The 22,175-nt window shown below is 37.9% G+C and overlaps 2 protein-coding genes across 2 annotated transcripts in view; both read right to left on the bottom strand.

Annotated features, from left to right (window-relative positions):
- Positions 1-2,594: 2,594 nt before the first annotated feature.
- Positions 2,595-8,232, bottom strand: COX7A2 (cytochrome c oxidase subunit 7A2). The gene is made up of 4 exons (XM_027092293.1): positions 8,089-8,232; positions 6,795-6,884; positions 4,176-4,260; positions 2,595-2,801 (listed from the first exon to the last, which is right to left on the bottom strand). The coding sequence occupies exons 1-4, from the start codon at positions 8,104-8,106 to the stop codon at positions 2,743-2,745; spliced, it is 252 nt and encodes an 83-aa protein (XP_026948094.1). The 5' UTR covers positions 8,107-8,232; the 3' UTR covers positions 2,595-2,742.
- Positions 8,233-13,472: 5,240 nt separating this feature from the next.
- Positions 13,473-22,175, bottom strand: part of CDC50A (cell division cycle 50 P4-ATPase accessory subunit A) — a 42,317-nt gene continuing 33,614 nt past the window's right edge. The window contains exon 7 of the mRNA XM_027092286.1: positions 13,473-16,140. Coding sequence (XP_026948087.1) covers positions 15,947-16,140 — 194 coding nt within the window. The 3' untranslated portion in view covers positions 13,473-15,946. The remainder of the gene's footprint in view (positions 16,141-22,175) is intronic.

Raw genomic sequence — 22,175 nt, 5'->3', positions numbered from 1 at the left:
AGGGATATGAGTTGAAAGGTATAGTTCCTTCTCTCAGAGAGCTAACAATAGAAGTACCTAGCATTTACTGCACACTTGGTATGTGTTGGAAACCATTTTTCGTGCTTTACTTGCATTAGAATAACCATGTACCTAGGCATTATTCCATTTATGCTGATGAGGATACAGATTTAGCAAGGTTGGCTACCCATGGTCATCTAATCCAAGGGTTGAAGCTGGGTCTTCTGACTCCATGATCTGTAATTAACTACAATGCTACACTGGTTCCCAGTCTACTCAACAATTATAACTCAAATTTGAATTCAGATTCAGAGGCATTAAACTCTTGGTAAAGATGAGTACAGGGAACGCTGGGAGCAAAGGGAAGAATGTCAACGTTTCCAGCAGAACCTGGGGGGCTCTCCCAGATTCTCAGTCAAGAATGAGTATGCACGCACCAAGCAGAAGAGCACTGTGGTTGGGGACGAGTGCCGACTTCAGATCTCATTTATAAAACGGAAGACACAGATGTTAAATACGTATGTTGCAAGTTATACAGAGGGATCAATGTGAAACTGAATAAAGGCACTGGAGACTGTAGCGATCACTCTTCCCAGAAGTCTGACTGGACAGGGGATGGAAGTCTGTAGGGCATTTGTTTCTGCATACGAGGCTACCAGCAGTGCACTGAAGCTATCCCAGCCCATGTAATTAAACGCCTGGTAAGATGAAGTATACTACAAAGACCATGAACTTTAAGAATCAGATAAAAATGGACTTGGAAATCGTGCTGCCATTTATTTGTAGCTTTGGGTAAACTGCATGCCCTGAGTTTTAGTTTTTTCAATGTCACTTCATCTAGAGTAGCTAGACTACAAATCCAATCCTGAGCACAGTACTAATTGTGACAAAGTTTCACTTAAATATATCTCCCATGGCGCTTATATTAGTGGGATAATATCGTCGGAGAATTTCTTCTATTTAGTAGCAGATACTATTCTCAAAACGATAATACGTGGTAAAGATACAAAGGAGATTGGAATGATAGTTGTTCGTCTCCTGAAGGCCACATTTGCAATACTTCTCATGGACTCTGCTCTATGAACATTTGGTTAGTCTTTGAATCAATAATAGCAATCTCTCTCTTACTAAACGCTAAGAATAGCAGATAATTTCACGAGCTCCTATCCAGCAACCCCTCTTCTGAGACCTCACCCCTTGTCCCCTCCCCATCTCCACCCCTGCTGACAGTGCAGAATTTTAGGATGAAGGGCAAAAACTTAATCATAGCATTTAAAAATATTTTAAAGTCTCTTAAGCATTTAACCTACTCCTACTTTATCCAATCTTGTCATGTTAATTGAACATTTTGGCATTAAAAAAAAGTTTTAATTGTCTGACTAGGTCACACCAGAAATAGAAAAGCACGTCTCACAGAATCAAGAGCTGAAGGTTGTAGAAGATACCAAGATGTTCTTCCTTTTTACTGCACAAAAGTATCTTTCACATCATGTTATAAAAGCATTTCAAATCACATTGATGAAATTCTCCTTTGTACAATGCTGATAAATATAGCTTGTTTCAAAATATTATCACTGGTTGCTTTTTAGCTCTGAATCAGAATTGGACCAGATTCCAGGCCTACTTAAGATATTTCTCAGCATTTAGAAATGTCTAACAATATTCATTCCACTCCCTTCAAAAGCAGTGTTCTCTGCTGATGTTAGTAATGAGATTCTGTAAGAGGCTGGGCGGATTCCTGCATTCAGTGGCAGGTTAGATATACGGTTAACCAAGATCTTTCTAACTTTCAAGACTCAAGGCTGAAACACCTTTCATTAGGTACCTCTTGAAATGGATTTGTACCATAAGCCTCAATGTTTTAAAAGGAAAAGAGTTAGTTTGGTATTTCAGACTTGACTCCATTTTTCTAACTATATTAGTTTTCTCAATTTTATCCAGAAATTGAAGCTTTTATAAAACCCTTACTCATAGATTTCCCCTAGATCTGACGGATCTAGACTCTTAATCTTCACAGTGTTACAAATGCACACCTTGCAGAGATGACAAAGTCTGACTCCTTCCGTTCCCCCAGAAGATAACTTTTACAAATGAACTAAGTATTTTAAGGAAAGGTACACTGTATGTTATGGATTAAACTAACATAACAGAAGCCCATTCTGAGTGTGAGAAGAACAAATACTGGATTATTTTACAGCAATTCTACTAAAGCCTACTCTAAACTGTGGAATACATCCAATATTCTTAAACATAAACACACAGAGCTAAGGGAGGAAAAAAGAAACTTGAACCCCATGAGCCAAAACTAACCTGCTTCCACTAACCCTAGGTGCTAGCATATCCCAGGAGACAGCACAGCAGGGAAGAGAGGGGAGGGGAAGACTCAAAGAAATATGCACTCCGAGTGTCAAGCTCAATTAGAGCTGAAGACCATTCCCTGCTGGAATTCTAAGCTGCTAAAAATAAAATTTCACTAAAATAATACCACAATGGTACTACATATAACCTAATGACAAAAGATTCCTCCTTACCTAAGGTTTATAAGGCTGCTATTACTGGTATAATGTATCCTAAAGTGATCAAATAAAACAAAGCATGGTAAAGACTGCTTTATTGGTGGCAGCTAGTACAAGTCAATAAATATTGATCCCCAAAGAAGAACTCAAGTTAGTTATCAGACTACTGGTCCACAGAGAACTGAATGGAGTTGAACCAACCGATTGCTGGGAGGATAAACTGAAGTCAACCCTGCTTCTTGGGGAATGAAGCCACAGCCAGCTGATACATGCCATATGCTGTTCCTGAAAAATAAAGGAAATAAGAACTTAACAGGAAATTCTCAGGTTTAAATGTATGAACCCAATATTCCAGCTAAAAAGTTGTAAGATAAAGAGGCAAGGCTGGTATTAAAACTACTTTTATGGGAATATACAGAAGTATTTTGATAGGTGCTGGCAAAATTTAAAATAAATACATACAAAACACGTTTAATCTAGTTTTAATATTACTTAACTTGTATAGAAGTGTTAGATGCAGCACAGTAATGTATTTGTTAACGTAATGACATGTAAAAAAATTTAAAATAAGATTAAGAACATAAAACCTAAAATTGCCTGAGAAATGCTAAGAATGATTCAAAAGCCAAAAGGTCAAATAGGCAAAGCCTTCCCTGAAGTGTATTATCAATATAAAACCAAGCAAGAGGGACATATAATTTTTAAATAATCAAATTTGAAGTAAGAATTTCTAATAACAGGAAATTTATTTTTAAAACTAATTACCAAAACGTCTACGAAATAGTCTCACTGGCCAAAAAGAATTTAGGACTTTACCTTAAGAAAGCCCAAACGTCACTATCTGCTTGTTGTCCATAAAATGTCCCTTCACTGCATTCAATTCAAGCCAAAAAAGGCACCTTGGCATAAGCATAAGGGGACTTTGTGCTTAGGGTTCAAACACCAGCTCTTCCAAAGCAATATTATCTGGGTAATTAACATAATTTCTCCATCTTTAAAACGAGGATACGTTACAGACTTAATACAAGGGTTACAGAAATCCACATATGTGGCACTCCTAGCAATAGAATGAGCACACAGTAATCACTCTAATACTGTTTCCCTTTCTCCCGCCAGGGAGCAATCATTCAGATTCCTAACTCTGCTCCTAGCATGCTAATTTGTGATATTCCACTGCCAATATTGAATAATGGAACTGCCCAATCCACAGAAAAAATATCAAAGCACTTTACATGCAGTAAAAGTATTGTGCTGTATAAGGTTTTATCTCTGTCATAAATATGTATGTACAGGGATTAGATGTAAAGTGTATTATTATTATACATCATAGTCAAAATATTTAAGAACCCCTGTTATAGGAGATGGGATAGAGCAGCTATCTTTGGCTCTTCCAAAGGCCTGCAGGGCCACCAGCGGCACATTCCAAAAGCCACCTCTATCACAAGATAATTATCAAACTTTATCGGTTTATTTTTTTTAAAAGACATTAAAACGTTCTTATACAATATGTATCAATCACCTTTGTGAGTCATTATATGTAAAGCAGTAAGACCTCAGATTCTGGGGACAGACTGCCTGTGTTAAAATACTGGCACAGTGAGAGCAATGATGTTGTTAGTTATCGCTACTATGATAGAGCAAGCATTCCAAATGTCTTACCACCAACTGTAAGAATCATGGTGGCTCTGTACAGGAGGGCATCAGCTATCCCACCCTTTAGATGCACTGGAATTCCATTATCCTCCTAGGTTAAAAAAATAATAATTAATGTATATCATTGGTTTCCAACTAAATGAAAAAGACTAATCCATTCATATAAAATTAAGTGGCTTCTTAAAACACTGAAATTGAAATATTTTAAATATCAAAATTAAAAAGGACTACCCTTTTCCTGAATCTTTCTCTACTGCAACTACTTTTAAAATAAAAACTCCTAAAAATCAACATTCTTTCTTTTAAAGTTAATTTGAGATCTAATAAAATGTTCTTTCCAAAGAACACATAAACAGTAAAGCTGTGAAAATATATTCATTGAGTTCATCAATTTAATTATTAAAAAAAGCAATAATCATCACACTTTGGTCATAGGTACAATCTTTTTTTCCCTTAAAAAAACAGGAGAGAGAGTTTTGGTTTATAACCCTAAATTATATCCTTAGTCTCCCAATCCAGCACCTGGCATAGTGTAGGATACTTAACACACCTGTTAAATATAAGTATTTTATTTTCATGCAGCATACATAATACTTTTTTTTTAACCACTTAAAATTTTCTTTATGAAACATCAGAGATCACAATTAAACAAAAAACTCACTGATAACCTAACTACTTATAAAGGTAAGTGCTCTGTCCCACTAAGTCTTTCCTCATGAGAAAACCACTATTAACACATATTAATACATATCCTTAATTTTTTAAAGCTTGTAGTGTCATAGCTTCTAATTTATGCACATACTTGTTTAATACACAAAATGAGATTATGCTATATAATGGCCTATCATAGATTTTTCACTCAACATTACCTTAAAAACCATCTAGCCCATTTAAACCTACTTTGTTCCTTTTAATGGCTACACAGCATTCCACTGTGCAAAAAATAAAATTACATTAGCCAATCCTTTATTAATGGGTATTTAGGTTGTTGGGTTTTTTTGATATTAAACTCCCATAATGATTAATAGCCTATTTCCTATTTTTATATATTTATGCTACTATTCTGTAGGAAAGATTCTTAAAATGGGAGTCCTGAATAGGATATGTACAATAATTTGCTTCTAATACTTTCAAATACTCTAAAATTTCTGTACCAATACTACTTCCTAGCATGTATCAACGTACTGTATAGGAACGCACTTATCTCCCACACCTGGCTAACATAACCTATTTTAAATCTTCTAAAATTTTGACAATTGAACAGGGAAAAAAAGTAGCAACTTGTCATTTTAATGTGCATTTCTTACTGATTTGTAGGAGCTCTCTGTATGCTAAGGTTATTAACTTTTTGTTAATATTAAAAATTTTGTTAATTTAAAAAATTTTCCCTCAATTTGTCACTTACCTCAATTTGTACCATAAGTACATTTAAAATTTTCGTGTCACCAAACCTTGCAATTTTTCTCCTTTACAGCTTCTAGGCTTTGTAAAGACTTTCTTAGGATGACCCCTAAGATTAAACCTGATTGTGGTAATCATTCATAGATACATTAAATATAACATTGTTTGTACACCTTAAAAAAAAATCAGGTACAACCTAAATACAAACTATTTATTTATATTTTCTTTCTTTCTTTCTTTCTTTGTGTCAGGTCTTAGTTGCGGCACGTGGGATCTTCGTTGTGGTGCATGGGCCTCTCTATAGTTGTGGCGCGTGGGCTCAGTAGTTGCAGTGTGTGGTCTTAGTTCCCCCAGGGCAGGAAGGATCTTAGTTCCCCCATCCCCAGGGATCAAACCCGCGACCCTTGCATAGGAAGGTGGATTCTCAACCACTGGACCACCAGGGAATTCCCAATGCTTGCGATTTTTACTTGTCAATCATACCTCAGTAAGCTGAAAAAAAATTCTCCTATATTTTCTTTTAATATTTTTTGAGGGAGAAGTATTTATATCTGCAATTAATCTTTTAACACACAATACAGAACGGATATAACTTTACTTTCTTCAAAACAGCCACCCAGGGCTTCCCTGGTGGCGCAGTGGTTGAGAGTCCGCCTGCCGATGCAGGGGACACGGGTTTGTGCCCCGGTCCAGGAAGGTCCCACATGCCATGGAGCGGCTGGGCCCGTGAGCCATGGCCACTGAGCCTGCATGTCTGGAGCCTGTGCTCCGCAACGGGAGAGGCCACAACAGTGAGAGGCCCGCGTACCGCAAAAAAAAAAACCACAAAAAAACAGCCACCCAATTTTTCCATTCCCCACTGATATGAAATAGCACCTTTAACATATATCAAGTTTCTACATATATTAATGTATTTGTTCTGCTTCTGGGCTCTTTCTATGGTCTATTTGTCTATTACTGTGCAGCTACCCCAGAGTGCCAACCCAATGTGACTCCTCCAAAAGAAAGTGTCTTTGATCTTTACCCCTTCGTTTCTTCTGCTTTCCCAAGGGCCTCTTGGTTATAGCAAATGCCCAGTTAGCTATCGACAGACAGTTTCCTATTACTCTTCTGCTAATACAACAGGATTGTTAACAATCAGACGTCTCCAGATTTACCTCCTATCGCCAACTTTTGGTAATCTAATCATAACAAGTAACAATCTCCTATAAAATACTTCAGTACCTGAAAGAGCTTTTGTTTCTCTGAAACTTTATTTTCAAACTGCCTGCGTGAAGCAGTACTTATGGTCCTCTGGGCAATCTGACGAAGAGCCTGAAATTTAAAAAAATCCACATATACTAAACAGACTTAGGGCTTAAAGAAACCCTTCAAAACCAACCATTCCCAATCTTCAGTATTACAGAAAAGTGAAACTGAGAGTTAAAACATACCCGATTTGTCAATAACAAAGTCACAGACAAGCAAGCACTGAGGTTTTCCTATTTGTCGCCCCGCCACTGCTCTTTATATTACATTCTGAAGTCTCCAAACACCACATTTAAGAAGAATTCATGTAGATTTTGAGGGGGGAAAAATCATGATCTTTACCTGAATTGAACCAGTAGCATTATATGAGGAAAACATACTGATATATAGATATTACAGAAATAAAGAATGGTTACAAAATACACGAGGTTCGAAGTTTTTTATTTAAATACTCTACCATATTATTAAAAATCTATTACTTGATATCAAAATAAACTGGCATGATTCCTACTTAATTAAAATGCTTCCCTCATTACATTTTCCCCAAAGAATTAATAGGGCATAAATCTTTTACAAGAGACTTGCATTACATATCCAGTTGAAATAAATTACAAATATGCAATCCACTTTCTAAAATAAATAATATATTGAGAAGATAAGTAAAGCTTTATTGGATAATTACCGAAGAAAACGATCACTGTTACATTTTCCTTCTCTTTTTCAAAATTTGGGGAAAATATTTCACATGCTCAAAGTCGGTGGAGCGGTGAAGGACACTGCAGAACCGCCTGATGGAAGCAACACGACCCTTCGGCCATGAATGCTCCTAAAGCGCCAGCCAAAACTGAAAGGCTTGCTTTTTAAACTGCCTTCTGCTGCTCACAAACCTCAGAGTCACTGAAACTCAAACCCCTCGTTATCCGAGGAACATCCTTCTGCTGACGCTTCCGGGTATCAGAAACTTCCCACCCGCACCCACAAGATTAGGGGTGGCGACTAAGAACCCAAGGCTTGCCTAACGCACAATCCTCTGGTCACCTCCCCAGCTTCTCCACTCCTTACAGCTACCCAGCACAGCTTGGGGCAAGAGTGATCCATGGAAGGGAAGGAAGGTCAAGCGAAAAGGACACGGACCAAGGAAGGTGACCTCCGAAGCCGCCCTCTCCCTCTCTCCTCCCCTCCCAGGAGAGGCTTTCCTGTCGCGAACCTCTAGCCTCCGCTCCCAACCCTCTCGCCCCACATCCCGAATGCCAGCCAACAAGCTACTCACCAGCAGACTCCGCAGCATCTTGGCTCCGTTACTGCCCACCAACCGCGACAACTGAACACGAGGAACGAAGAGCCACACGCCGGAATCGGAACTACCTTCTGGCCTTGCGCAAGCGCCTGGAGCCTAAATACTTCCGGGCGGAGGAGGGACTTGCTCCTAACCATAGAGAGCGGAAGAAAAGAGAGAGCGGCCGGACGGCTGTGGCCGCTCTAGCCGGCGGGCTGTCTCTGCGCCTCGACCTCGCTCCTGAGCCGCCGGTTACCCCGGGAGCGGAGGCTGGGGATAAAGGAACGACTTTTGAGACCTGAGAGGCAAGGAGCGAGGCATTACGTAGTCGTTTAACTAGCTCAGATAAAATTAATGTGAGACCAGGCTATCGAAGAAAATTAGTGTGTGTATTTTGAACGAGAAGACGTAAAACTCTGAGCAACCTTTGAGCCACTGTTTAGAACGCTGGTTTGGCCGAACTCTAAACTGTGAAGCTGGATGAAATACAAAACAAAAAAGTATAACTTCTCTTACACGGATACAATCAGTTTTCTCCACTGTTGTGAGGACGTTACTGTTCCGTGTGCTGAGAGTGTGCTGTGTAGAGCTGCGTCGGGATACTAGTTTTTATCTTGCTGCACCTTTGGGTGCTGCAGAACTCCCCATGCAAGCAGCTCTCCCACAGTGTCGCGAAAGTGTGGAAGCTGTTCACTCGTTTCTCTGAGTCTGGGAAAACGCTGAAAAGAGGGGGAAATTCTAATTGGGGGACCAGAAATGGGAGGGCAAATCTGGACTCCGGAGTCTTGCTGCCTCAGGCTAGCAGGGCACTTTCCATGGTTGGAGTTGCCAGGCACAGCAATTATTGTACAGATACCAACTGTGCTTAAATAATGCCACATTACAAGTGTCTGTTACAAGTGCCCACCCTCAAGCGGGTATAAATACGAAAGTATCCACCCTATACCACAGGAAATATCTGTCCACCTTTTTACAAACTCATAATTATTCCACTGTCATTTCAAATAGAAAGCTGATGATGTATGGGTTCAGCATAGGTGAAATGTGTAGATAAAATTAGTAATATTGAAATTATTATTCCTTCTGATCTCTAGACTTAGACCCACCAAGTTACTTGTTCCCAGTTCAAGTTATTTTCCTCACCGATTTTAATACCCAATTATTTATAGATTTATATAAAGGTTTAAATGGCAAATGGTCAAGAATCAGAACTCTATTTCAATATCATTCTGGTAGTAGTGAAACGCTGGATTGGATATGAGTTACCAGGACAGAGAGTCCATTAGAAGGTACTTATAGTAATCCAAGGAAAAAAGAAAACCTGAAGTAAGTCAACAGCAAAAGAGATGTAGCTAAAGGGATGGAGATAAGGGGATGGGTTAGAGAGCCAACAATGAGGAAGTACCTTCAAAAATCAACAGAATGTAGTGATTTATTGGATTGGGAAGTTGGGAAGGAGAGCAGATTTCTGGCTTAACTCATAAGATGGTTGGTCATACCTACCATTCACTACATCGAGGAATGTAAGAGAAACACCAGGCTAGGATGGGATGAGTTCCCTTGATTTGACAGAAAGGAGTGGTCGTCGTTCACCGAGTGCCATTTTTCTACACTTTGTGCTAAATGAGTTTCATCTATCACTTCCCTTATTCCTCAAATCAATATCTGTCAAGTGGGTATTAAAATCCCCATTTTACAGACAAGGAAATGGTAAAGTAAATGATTTAGGGGATTAAATAATCTGAAGATACAGTTTATGTATTTAAGAGCCAGGTCAGCCTGATTCTAAAAACCGTATTCTGAATCTTTCAGGTGCAGATTGATAGTGAAGAGACTACAGTGCAATAGTGGGATGAAAGCCTGGATGAGGCTGAAGATAGTAATAAAATATAAACTGCTCTTTTACAAGCTTTGTCGTGAAAAAGGAATGACAACATACCCCGGGGATTAGACCACTGATTCAATTGCAATTTGACATATAATTGTAAATCTATTTCTTTCTGCATTGCTTGTCCTTGAAACAAAGTGGCATATAAGTCTTGACAGTGAAAGTGATGTATGGTGAGTTCAATCTTCTGGCACATCACCCTGCATAGAAAAGCTTGTGGCATACAGACAAGCTCCCACTAATGTCACTTAAAGTACATAGTTTTTCAAAATGTACTAAGATCATCAAAAGGTACTTCAAGGTGGTTCCGGTTTAAGATAGTGGATTGGCCCCAAGAGTTTGTTTGTCCTCCCTATCACTCCAGTAAAAATGAAAGAAAAGGAATTGAAAGGGTATGAGGTTTTTTTCCATTTCATTTTTTTTATACAGCAGTTTCTTATCAGTATCTATTTTATACGTATTAGTGTATATGTCAATCCCAATCTCCCAATTCATCCCACCACCACCACCCCGCCACTTTCCCCCCTTGGTGTCCATATGTTTGTTCGTATGAGGTGTTTTTAGATACATCACCTTAAATGAATCTCAAAGGCATTATGCTGAGTAAAAGAAGCCAGTTTCAAAAGGTCACATATGATATGATTCCATTTATGACATTCCAGAAGACAGAACTATGGGGATGGAGAAGAGATCAGTGGTTGCCTGGGCTTATGGGTGGAGAGAAGGGTGACTATAAAGATGTATAGTAAAAGGGAGGTTGGGAGGTTTTGGTACTGCTCTGTATTCTAAAATGGTTACACAAACCTATGCGTGTGTTAAAATTCACAGAACTGTACACTACAAGTACAAAAAGTAAAGTTTACTGTATGACAGTCTAAAAAACATTTCTTAAAAGACAGCCCAAAAGGATGGCGACCAAAGAGGAGACAGAAAATCAATTTCAACAGATTTCTGGAAAACAGAAAGCAGATGGGATATAGCTGAGCAGGACCAAGGAAGCCACAATCTAAAGGGACTGCAAGGGGGATGGATACCAGTGAGAAGCATGTTGATTGGTTCTAAAACCCCTGAGAAGCTCAGAATTGAAAGTAGAATTTATAGCAAAGAGTGGAATCAAGGGACAGGCCTGAAAATGAGTAGTTGAAAATTATATACAACAGAATGGTCAGCTCCCTGCAATCTCTGCCCTACCCCTCTCGGCCAAATACAGTCTCTCACCTCGGTCACTGTCTCCCACAGGTAGAAGGCAAGAACATTTTTATCTGGAAAAAGTAATGGGAGACAACTAGGTGGAAGGCATATGCAAAGGGATGGGTATAGCTGAAATATGTGAAGTGGAAAACAGAAGCTGGGGTGGAAGACAAGGCAGAAGCAGAGAATTCAAAGCAGTAAGAGACAGAGCCTCTTTCAACCCCTTCCTTTTGCAGAAGACTAGAGAATTCTTCCCCAGAGAAACTGAACAGTCCCACAGAAAAGGCCTCCAGCCAAATGACTGGCTCCCTGACAGTCATTCCCTAATGCGGTGCTTCTCAAAATTCAGTCTACCTACAGTTGCTGACCTGGCAACTATTTATTACTTGTCTAAGCATTTTATCATGAACAGAACAAATAATGCACTCAGTGGCATTTTTGAGTAGCACTGCGCTACTGAGGCCATCACTTGTCAAGCACTGCCCACAAACAAAGAGCTTTCAATGAGTTTTGGGGGTCCATTTATACATGATAGATTGCTGAGACTAGCCAGAAATACAAGGAAAGTCACCTACGCGAAAAACTGAAAACAGCTCCAGTAAAGAAGAGAGTGAACTAGGAAACAGCAGATCCAACACAGGAGGGTGACAAAAAGAGGGAATGTGATAATGGCTGAGTAGCTGTCTGAAAAAACCACCAGTAGAGATTGGCAGAGAAGGACAAATGCAGAACAGACCTTTCTAGCAAAAACAGGGAATCAGGTTATCAGGTATTTGGGGACAAAAAACCTTCAAAAGACTAGTGATAAGAACAGGGTGGACCTGATAGAAAAGTTGGAAAAACTTTAAGACAGGCTTCCAGAAAGTTATGTTGATGTTAAAAGTGGGGTGATTATTAATTCCAGGAAAAATAAAGTGTACAAAGTATAATCTTGGTGCTCTGCTTTGCTCTAAAGTATACAGTATTTTTAAAGTCATAATTAAACAACTGCTAATGTGTTTATTAAATATTATAATTATATAATGGGGGAAGGGGAAGTACGTGTGTTAGCTACATCATCAGGTAGTATTATCAAGAAGACAATAATGTCTAAAACTGTTAAATCAAGCAATAGTAGAACAGGCATATAATTTAGATACACTAAGATAAATACCAAAAGTAACAACTTTTGAAGTCAAAGTAATTGTCTCTAGAAGGTAGAAAGTTGGGACAGGTACTGCTGTTTTTCATCATAAGGCCTTTAGATTTTTTTAACTGTGTACACGTTACTTTGACAAATTTTACATATATAAAAGAAAATAAGGTCACCATGGTCTGATGTGATTTTAGACATGATATCTATTTATTTATTTTTAAATGATATTTATTTTGAAATTTCAAATGACATTAGGGGAAATGTGATTTTTTTTTTTTTCGCTATGCGGGCCTCTCACTGTTGCAGCCTCTCCCATTGCAGAGCACAGGCTCCGGACGCACAGGCTCAGCGGCCATGGCTCACGGGCCCAGCCACTCCACGGCATGTGGGATCCTCCCGGACCGGGGCACGAACCCGTGTCCCCTGCATCGTCAGGAGGACTCTCAACCACTGCGCCACCAGGGAAGCCCGGGAAATGTGATTTTTACGTTTCCCGGGCTTCCCTGGTGGCGCAGTGGTTGAGAGTCCGCCTAAAACACTTTACTAGAGTCCGCCTAAAACACTTTACTAGATTATCCAAATACTACAACAAACATTTATGCACCAAATTCTTCTTGAAGCAGCACTTCCTTACTCCCTCCACCGTCCCCTCAAACTAACCATGTTCGCAAAGAACAGAACTTTGAAGCTTAACCAACAAAGGATGGTACAATAATTCTAAGGCAGTGTTTCCATAAAGACGGGGCAAGCAGGCTGAACAGCAGTCGTTACGCCTACCACTCAGCTGCTCCTCTTTGCTAGTCTGGCTTTTCATTTCCTGTGTCCCTGCCCAATTCATTATTTTCGTCATCATTGTCTCTATACCAGTTATTCATTTTCTATTTACCAGAAGTTTCCCTTGATCTAATACCAAATTTAGCCTGTCTGCTTATAACAGGTTATAATCTGACCACTTGTTGGTAAGAACAGATGTTTCTCAGTAGCATGAATAAATCCTGCAGTTAATGCTATCAGAGTGATTAACATATTCACATATGGCAATCAAATCTAGGCATGGAAATGTTAAAATTTGGCCTCATTGAGCCTGGGCTACAATTTAGTGCTAAACACCTGCAACAACACTGGGGCGCTGTTATTTTAGCAAGACACCTGAACATAGCAAAATTAATTTTGTTCATTTTTATTAATACAGAACATACTAACAAAGTTATCTTTCAATGTAATCAAAGTTACAAATACTGTAACCAAGAAACAAATAATATTCACTTGACTTGACTCTCCTCTTCGTTGAATAATTTTCTATTAGGTAGTACAGTTATTTTTACCAATTTACTTTTAAACTGCTTTCTGATTTCAAAGAAATTTCTTAGCTTTTACTTATTAAATAATTCCTTCAGTTGGGAATTTCATGTATCAAAATATTTCCTGCAAGTTAGTACATTCTTCAATGCCTTCTACTTAACCTAGTTGTCTTAAAATGCAATATGATTCTTTGAAAGCTGAGTATGACATCAGTGTTTCCCAAAGATCAGCATAAAGCCCATAAGAAAGGTTTTCTTTCCGCCAGTCACAGAGGCCATATGAATGTTCCATATTCTTCATATTCAGCAACAGGAATCGCTTACAGCTCAAATGGCAGGAGACAAGGGAGAACTTAGGCCATCCATGTACTTGTAAAATAGATAAAACTCCAAATATATTTTAAGATTCCGTCTTGACCACAGATGAGAAAGTGTTGGAAGAGCTCTTCAACTTTTCTGTAGCAGCACCTCTGGTCCCCCAGTTAGAAAAAGAGACGCAGGACGGCAGTCCTTCTCAAGCAGCACAAACTCAATCTGCAAAGACTGGGAGAAGCCCTCTCCCCCAATGATATACCCCAGAAAATAAACTGCCATGTGCAAGAGGGTCAATTATCAGAATAAATAACCATATTCTGAAGGACTGATAAAACAAAGAATAGTTTTACACAAAGAATACCCTATGCACTCAGAAATTTCAGGACAATTATACATTAAGTACTTAATGCAAGTAATAGTCTATCTGTTGAAAGTCATTATGAACTACAAGTTCTTTTAACTGAATTTCATATTATACAAAACTTAAGAAGTGTGGCACATTTCTACTATTAACCATTACATTATTTTTTTTTAAAAAAACATATATTAATCAAAACTGATACATTACCCAGACCTTTTGATTTAAAATATAAACGAAGGAAACCATTACAAACTCCGAATTCAAACAGGCATTCTTCTATACAAACCTATGAGTTATTTTAGTTAAAAAAAAAAAAAAAGCTATTTCAATGCAATTAAGCCACCTCTGATTAAGACATACATTTCATGCATGTGAAACAATAAGTTTACATTCAAGAATAAGTTCCATAGCAAACAAATTACAGCATTTATTCAATAAGGAATATTAAAAATAATTCCAGTTAATAGAAAATAAAATAACTTCAAGCACATATAATTTTTCATGTACATACTCCAAAATCTCCAGAATTCAACTAGGAAATTTAAAGAACTTCTTTTTAAAGTACATCTTAGAAAAACCAACCAAAACAATCGGTGGCTTAACTAAAGAGAATGTGCATACATATTCATCCTTGACCTATATGTAAAAATTGAATGAAATATAGAGGAAATGAAGGTTACTGTTTTCCAAAATTTCTGCAAGATAATATTAGTACTTAAGTCAAAACACTTACCTGCAAAATAAAAACAGCTTGAGGTATTTCCAATGCTGAAGCAAATTTCTTAATGTTAAATACCACAATGAAAACAGTCTCCTTTGAATATTTACATCTGGTTGACAGGTGAGGCAGAAGATAAAGGTCGGCCAAGAAGCTTGCCAAGCTCACCTATATTCTTTCATCCCTTATGAAGTGTAAGCTTCAAGGGAAATGGTCACATGTAAAAACATCAAGTGAGATGGGTTTCCTGACTGCAACATCTTAACCAAATGGAAAGAGGAATTTTAAATCTTCCTACCGGAGACCTACCATGAGCATTAATTCCTATTCTAGACAGGTAAATAGGTCCTTTGAAATCAAACCTAAGCTTGACAAAGAACTGTACTGGATAAGCTGAATACATGAACCACCTCAACAAAGATGGTACTTTAAGCCTTTACACACGACCTGTGAAAAGGATGAAGTGTTTTATTTAGATTTGGTCTTTCTTCATCTTTTTGTAACTATGAATCCTAAAGGGTTAGCAAGTCATTATACTCACACATCTTGTAATCACTTTCTTCACACAATAGGCACACATATACAGTATCATATGTCAATATAATATTATCAACACAGCATAAACATTTAAGCAGCAGACGCATTTCGCATGAAAGAGGCTCCATGCATCAAACGGACTGTCCCATCAGAAAGGAAACATAAGAATGCCATTTCAGCAGTTACAGTGTTGATATGATCAGTATAGCGAATTTGTTTTATACCCGTCATATATTTTCCTAAGTCATCCATAAGGAAGAAGCAAAGGACAAAGACAGCCTTAAAAAAAAAAAGTTATGTGCCAACTTCAAAAATGACATACTAACCAGACATCAGCATTTGAAAGCTAGGTTGAATAGGACTGGCCTTGATGCACATGCAGTAAATTTGTTTTCAAAATATAAAATTAAATGGTAATGTCGGCAGTATTACTACTGTTTCTATATTTATGATTAATTACTAGCAGTACAACTCCCAGAAGGAAGGAGATGGATCCAATAGCGATGTAAGCAATCCCCAAAAATGGATTTTTTCCTCCCATCCATGAAATAGTGCTCAAGATCATCCGTTTTCGTCCATCAAATGAATGTACAGGGTAATCTGAAGAGTGTATAGGAAGACTTTTCCATGTCTAGTTACTTGATTTTTAAAATACAACTTAAAAAGTTGGCATTTAATTGATTGTAATTCATTGGTAAAATTCTACAATACACAGGTACCTTACTCATATGTTCTGAATCACAAAATAATTATATAATTATTATCCAAAAGGATTGATTTCACAAATTAAATGTTAGTAGTAAAAGCCAATATAGAGACAAGATGAAAAGGCAGAGGGCTATGTACCAGATGAAGGAACAAGATAAAACCCCAGAAAAAAAACTAAATGAAGTGGAGATAGGCAACCTTCCAGAAAAAGAATTCAGAATAATGATAGTGAAGATGATCCAGGACCTCGGAAAAAGAATGGAGGCAAAGATCGAGAAGATGCAAGAAATGTTTAACAAAGACCTAGAAGAATTAAAGAACAAACAGAGATGAACAATACAATAACTTAAATGAAAAATACACTAGAAGGAATCAACAGCAGAATAACTGAGGCAGAAGAACAGATAAGTGACCCGGAAGACACAATGGTGGAATTCATTGCAGCGGAACAGAATAAAGAAAAATGAATGAAAAGAAATGAAGACAGCCTAAGAGACCTCTGGGACATTAAATGCAACAACATTTGCATTACAAACGTCCCAGAAGAAGAGAGAAAGGACCTGAAAAAAATATTTGAAGGATTATAGTCACAAACTTCCCTAACATGGGAAAGGAAATAGCCACCCAAGTCCAGGAAGCGCAGAGAGTCCCAGGCAGGATAAACCCAAGGAGAAACATGCCGAGATACACAGTAATCAAACAGGCAAAAATTAAAGACAAAGAAAAATTATTGAAAGCAGCAAGGGAAAAATGACAAATAACATACAAGGGAACTCCCATAAGGTTAACAGCTGATTTCTCAGCAGAAACTCTGCAAGCCAGAAGGGAGTGGCATGATATACTTAAAGTGGTGAAAGGGAAGAATCTACAACCAAGATTACTCTACCCAGCAAGGATCTCATTCAGATTCAAAGGAGAAATCAAAAACTTTATAGACAAGCAAAAGCTAAGAGAATTCAGCACCACCAAACCAGCTCTACAACAAATGCTAAAGGAACTTCTCTAAGTGGGAAACACAAGAGAAGAAAAGGACCTACAAAATCAATTAAGAAAATGGCAATAGGAACATACATATCAATAACTACCTTAAACGTGAATCGAGGAAATGCTCCAACCAAAGACACAGGCTTGCTGAATGGATACAAAAACAAGACTCATCTATATGCTGTCTACAAGAGGCCCAATTCAGACCTAGGGACACATACAGACTGAAGGTGAGGGGATGGAAAAAGATATTCCATGCAAATGGAAATCAAAAGAAAGCTGGAGTAGCAATACTCATATCAGATAAAATAGACTTTAAAATAAAGAACGTTACAAAAGACAAGGAAGGACACTACGTAATGATCAAGGGATCAACCCAAGTAGAAGATATAACAATTATAAATATATATGCACCCAACATAGGAGCACCTCAATATATAAGGCAAATGCTAACAGCTCTAAAAGAGGAAAACGACAGTAACACAATAATAGTGGGGGACTTTAACACCTCACTTTCACCAATGGACAGATCATCCAAACAGAAAATTAATAAGGAAGCACAAGCTTTACATGACACAATACACCAGATAGATTTAATTGATATTTATAGGACGTTCCATCCAGAAACAGCAGATTACACTTTCCTCTCTAGTGCACACGGAACATTCTCCAGGATAGATCACATCTTGGGTCACACATCAAGCCTCAGTAAATTTAAGAAAATTAAAATCATATCAAGCATCTTTTCTGACCACAACGCTATGAGATTAGAAATCAATTACAGGGAAAAAAACGTAAGATACACAAACATGGAAGCTAAACAATATGTTACTAAATAACCAAGAGATCACTTAAGAAATCAAAGAGGAAATCAAAAAATACCTAAAGACAAATGACAATGAAAACATGACTATCCAAAATCTATGGGATGCAGCAAAAGCAGTTCTGAGAGGGAAGTTTATTGCTACAAGCCTACCTCAAGAAACAAGAAAAATCTCAAATAAACAATCTAACATTACACCTAGAGGAACTAGAGAAAGAAGAACAAACAAAACCCAAAGTTAGCAGATGGAAAGAAATCATAAAGATCAGAGCAGAAATAAATGAAATAGAAACAAAGAAAACAATAGCAAAGATCAATAAAACTAAAAGCTGGCTCTTTGAGAGGATAAACAAAAGTGATAAACCATTAGCCAGACTTATCAAGAAAAAGAGGGAGAAGACTCAAATCAATAAAATTAGACATGAAAAAGGAGAAGTTACAACAGACACCGCAGAAATACAAAGCATCCTAAGAGACTACTGTAAGCAACTCTATGCCAATAAAATGGACAACCTGGAAGAAATGGACAAATTCTTAGAAAGGTATAACCTTCCAAGACTGAACCAGGAAGAAATAGAAAATATGAACAGACCAATCACAAGTAATGAAATTGAAACTGTGATTAAAAATCTTCCAACAAACAAAAGCCCAGGACCAGATGGCTTCACAGGTGAATTCTATCAAACATTTAGAGAAGAGCTAACACCCATCCTTCTCAATCTCTTCCAAAAAATTGCAGAGGAAGGAAAACTCCCAAACTCATTCTATGAGGCCACCATCACCCTGATGCCAAAACCAGACAAAAATACTACAAAAAAAGAAAATTACAGACCAATATCACTGATGAATATAGATGCAAAAATCCTCAACAAAATACTAGCAAACAGTATCCAACAGCACATTAAAAGGATCATACACCATGATCAAGTGGGATTTATCCCAGGGATGCAAGGATTCTTCAATATACGCAAATCAATCAATGTGATAAACCATATTAACAAATTGACGAATAAAAACTATACGATCATCTCAATAGTTGCAGAAAAAGCTTCTGACAAAATTCAACACCCATTTATGATAAAAACTCTCCAGAAAGTGTGCATAGAGGGAACGTACTTCAACATAATAAAGGCCATATATGACACCCACAGCAAACATCATTCTCAATGGTGAAAAACTGAAAGCATTTCCTCTAAGATCAGGAACAAGACAAGGTTGCCCACTCTCACCACTATTATTCAACATAGTTTTGGAAGTCCTAGCCACGGCATCCGGGAAGAAAAAGAAATAAAAGGAATACAAATTGGAAAAAAAGAAGTAAAACTGTCCCTGTTTGCAGATGATATGACACTATACATAGAGAATTCTAAAGATGCCACCAGAAAACTACTAGAGCTAATCAATGAATTTGGTAAAGTTGCAGGATACAAAATTAATGCACAGAAATCTCTTGCATTCCTATACATTAATGATAAAAAATCTGAAAGAGAAATTATGGAAACACTCCCATTTACCACTGCAACAAAAGGAATAAAATACCTAGGAATAAACCTACCTAGGGAGACAAAAGACCTGTATGCAGAAAACTATAAGACACTGATGAAAGAAATTAAAGATGATACCACCAGATGGAGTGACATACCATGTTCTTGGATTGGAAGAATCAATATTGTGAAAATGACTACCCAAAGCAATCTACAGATTCAATGCAATCCCTATCAAATTACCAATGGCATTTACAGAACTAGAACAAAAAATCTTAAAATTTGTAATGGAGACACAGAAGACCCCGAATAGCCAAAGCAGTCTTGAGGGGAAAAAACGGAGCTGGAGGAATCAGACTCCCTGACTTCAACTATACAAAGGTACAGTCATGAAGACAGTATGGTACTGGCACAGAAACAGAAATATAAATCATTGAAACAGGATAGAAAGCCCAGAGGTAAACCCACGCACCTATGGTCAACTAATCTATGACAAAGGAGGCAAGGATATACAATGGAGAAAAGACAGTCTCTTCAATAAGTGGTGCTGGGAAAACTGGACAGCTACATGTAAAAGAATGAAATTAGAACACTCCCTAACACCATACACAAAAATAAACTCAAAATGGATTAGAGACCTGAATGTAAGACCGGACACTATAAAACTCTTAGAGGAAAACATAGGAAGAACACTGTTTGACATAAATCACAGCAAGATCTTTTTTGATCTACCTCCTAGAATAATGGAAATAAAAACAAACAAATGGGACCTAATGAAACTCAAAAGCTTTTTGCACAGCAAAGGAAACCATAAACAAGACGAAAAGACAACCCTCAGAATGGGAGAAAATATTTGCAAATGAATCATCAGACAAAGGATTAATCTCCAAACTATATAAACAGCTCAGGCAGCTCAATATTAAAAAACAAACAACCCAATCCAGAAATGGGCAGAAGACCTAAATGGACATTTCTCCAAAGAAGACATACAGATGGCCAAGAAGCACATGAAAAGCTGCTCAGCATCACTTATTATGAGAGAAATGCAAATCAAAACTACAGTGAGCTATCACCTCACACAGGTTAGAATGGGCATCATCAGAACATCTACAAACAACAAATGCTGCAGTGGGTATGGAGAAAAGGGAACCCTCTTGCACTATTGGTGGGAATGTAAATTGATACAGCCACTATGGAGAATAGTATGGAGGTTCCTTAAAGAGCTAAAAATAGAATTACCATATAACCCAGCAATCCCACTACTGGGCATATACCCTGAGAAAACCATAATTCAAAAAGACACATGCACCTCAATGTTCACTGCAGCACTATTTACAATAGCCAGGTCAGGGAAGCAACCTAAATGCCCATCGACAGATGAATGGATAAAGAAGATGTGGTACATATATACAATGGAATATTACTCAGCCATGAAAAGGAACAAGTTGGGTCATTTGTAGGGACGTGGATAGATCTAGAGACTATCATACAGAGTGAAGTAAGTCAGAAAAGGAAAAACAAATATCGTATATTAACGTATATATATGGAACCTAGAAAATTGTACAGATGAACCGGTTTGCAGTGCAGAAATAGAGACACAGATGCAGAGAACAAACGTATGGACACCAAGGGGGGAAAGCAGCTGGGGGTGGGGGTGGTGTGATGTATTGGGAGATTGGGATTGACATGTATACACTGATGTGTATAAAATGGATGACTAATAAGAAAATAAATAAATAAATAGGAAAAATAACAAAATAAAAGCCAGTACAGTTTACAAGCAAAAACAACTAAAGTTAAGGGTTATATAATTTCTCATTTCTTAGATATTTCTGTTCTCATTACACAGGAGGGGTAAAAGGTCTGTAATGTGAAAATATATTTCAGATAAATAGCAATGAAACCCATAGAGGAAAAAGAGCTTGACAGACCAGGAGAAAAAGGAAGAAGAGATTAGGGGTCTCTATGAGCTCAAAGAGCACATGTAGCAAGAGTGTAGTTATGAGAGAATGGGACGACTCATACAAGGTCGAAAAGCATGACAATGAAGTTTTACATTAGTGATTTGGAGCAATGGTGAAACTCACGGTGTGACACTGGATTGACGACTAAAACAGAGTGGAATTGAAGCGTGGATCCTTAAACAAATTTGAGAAATGGGACACCAACATGTTGGATGAGCTACCTACACGGACCAGTTCTAGGATTTGGCAAGAGTTAGGGAAGAGAAGAAGACAGAACTAAGTCCCTATGCAAAAGGTTTACAACTTTTTCAAAAGCATCTTTTGAATCATGTTAGTTCCCATCTCTTTCTCCAGCTTCCGTAGCTCCCCAGCCCCGCAGATGACTCCCCAGCCCGGCTGTGACTCCAATGGCAGGCTCAGCTCTACTAGTTCTTAAATCAATCCCAGTCTGAGCCAGGAATGACTGTAAGAGCTCTAACTAACCCAACACCCTATGGGATGTGGTATCAAATCACCCATGCTAGTCTCTCTATATTGCAACCCTATAAAGTGGGCTTCTGCCTTGATTCTAATACCTAGTTCCCACCTTATACCCGATTTTGATAATTAACCCTTAACGTTCTGCAGGTCAAATTCCTGTTTTATCGATTTTCAAAATAGTCTGCATTCCT

Source organism: Aethalodelphis obliquidens, unplaced genomic scaffold (assembly GCF_003676395.1).
Source record: "Aethalodelphis obliquidens isolate GAN/ISIS:26980383/991018 unplaced genomic scaffold, ASM367639v1 scaffold3, whole genome shotgun sequence".
NCBI lineage: Eukaryota > Metazoa > Chordata > Mammalia > Artiodactyla > Delphinidae > Aethalodelphis > Aethalodelphis obliquidens.
The sequence above is the reverse complement of the archived record's forward strand: the minus strand, read 5'-3'. Positions and strand labels throughout refer to the sequence as shown.

Coding starts and splice junctions, on each gene's coding strand:
- COX7A2 (XM_027092293.1), bottom strand. Junction 4,261..6,794: donor AGAAACAAAAGCTCTTTCAG/GTACTGAAGTAT, acceptor TTTTTAACCTAG/GAGGATAATGGAATTCCAGT. Junction 2,802..4,175: donor CATGATTCTTACAGTTGGTG/GTAAGACATTTG, acceptor TTTATTTTTCAG/GAACAGCATATGGCATGTAT.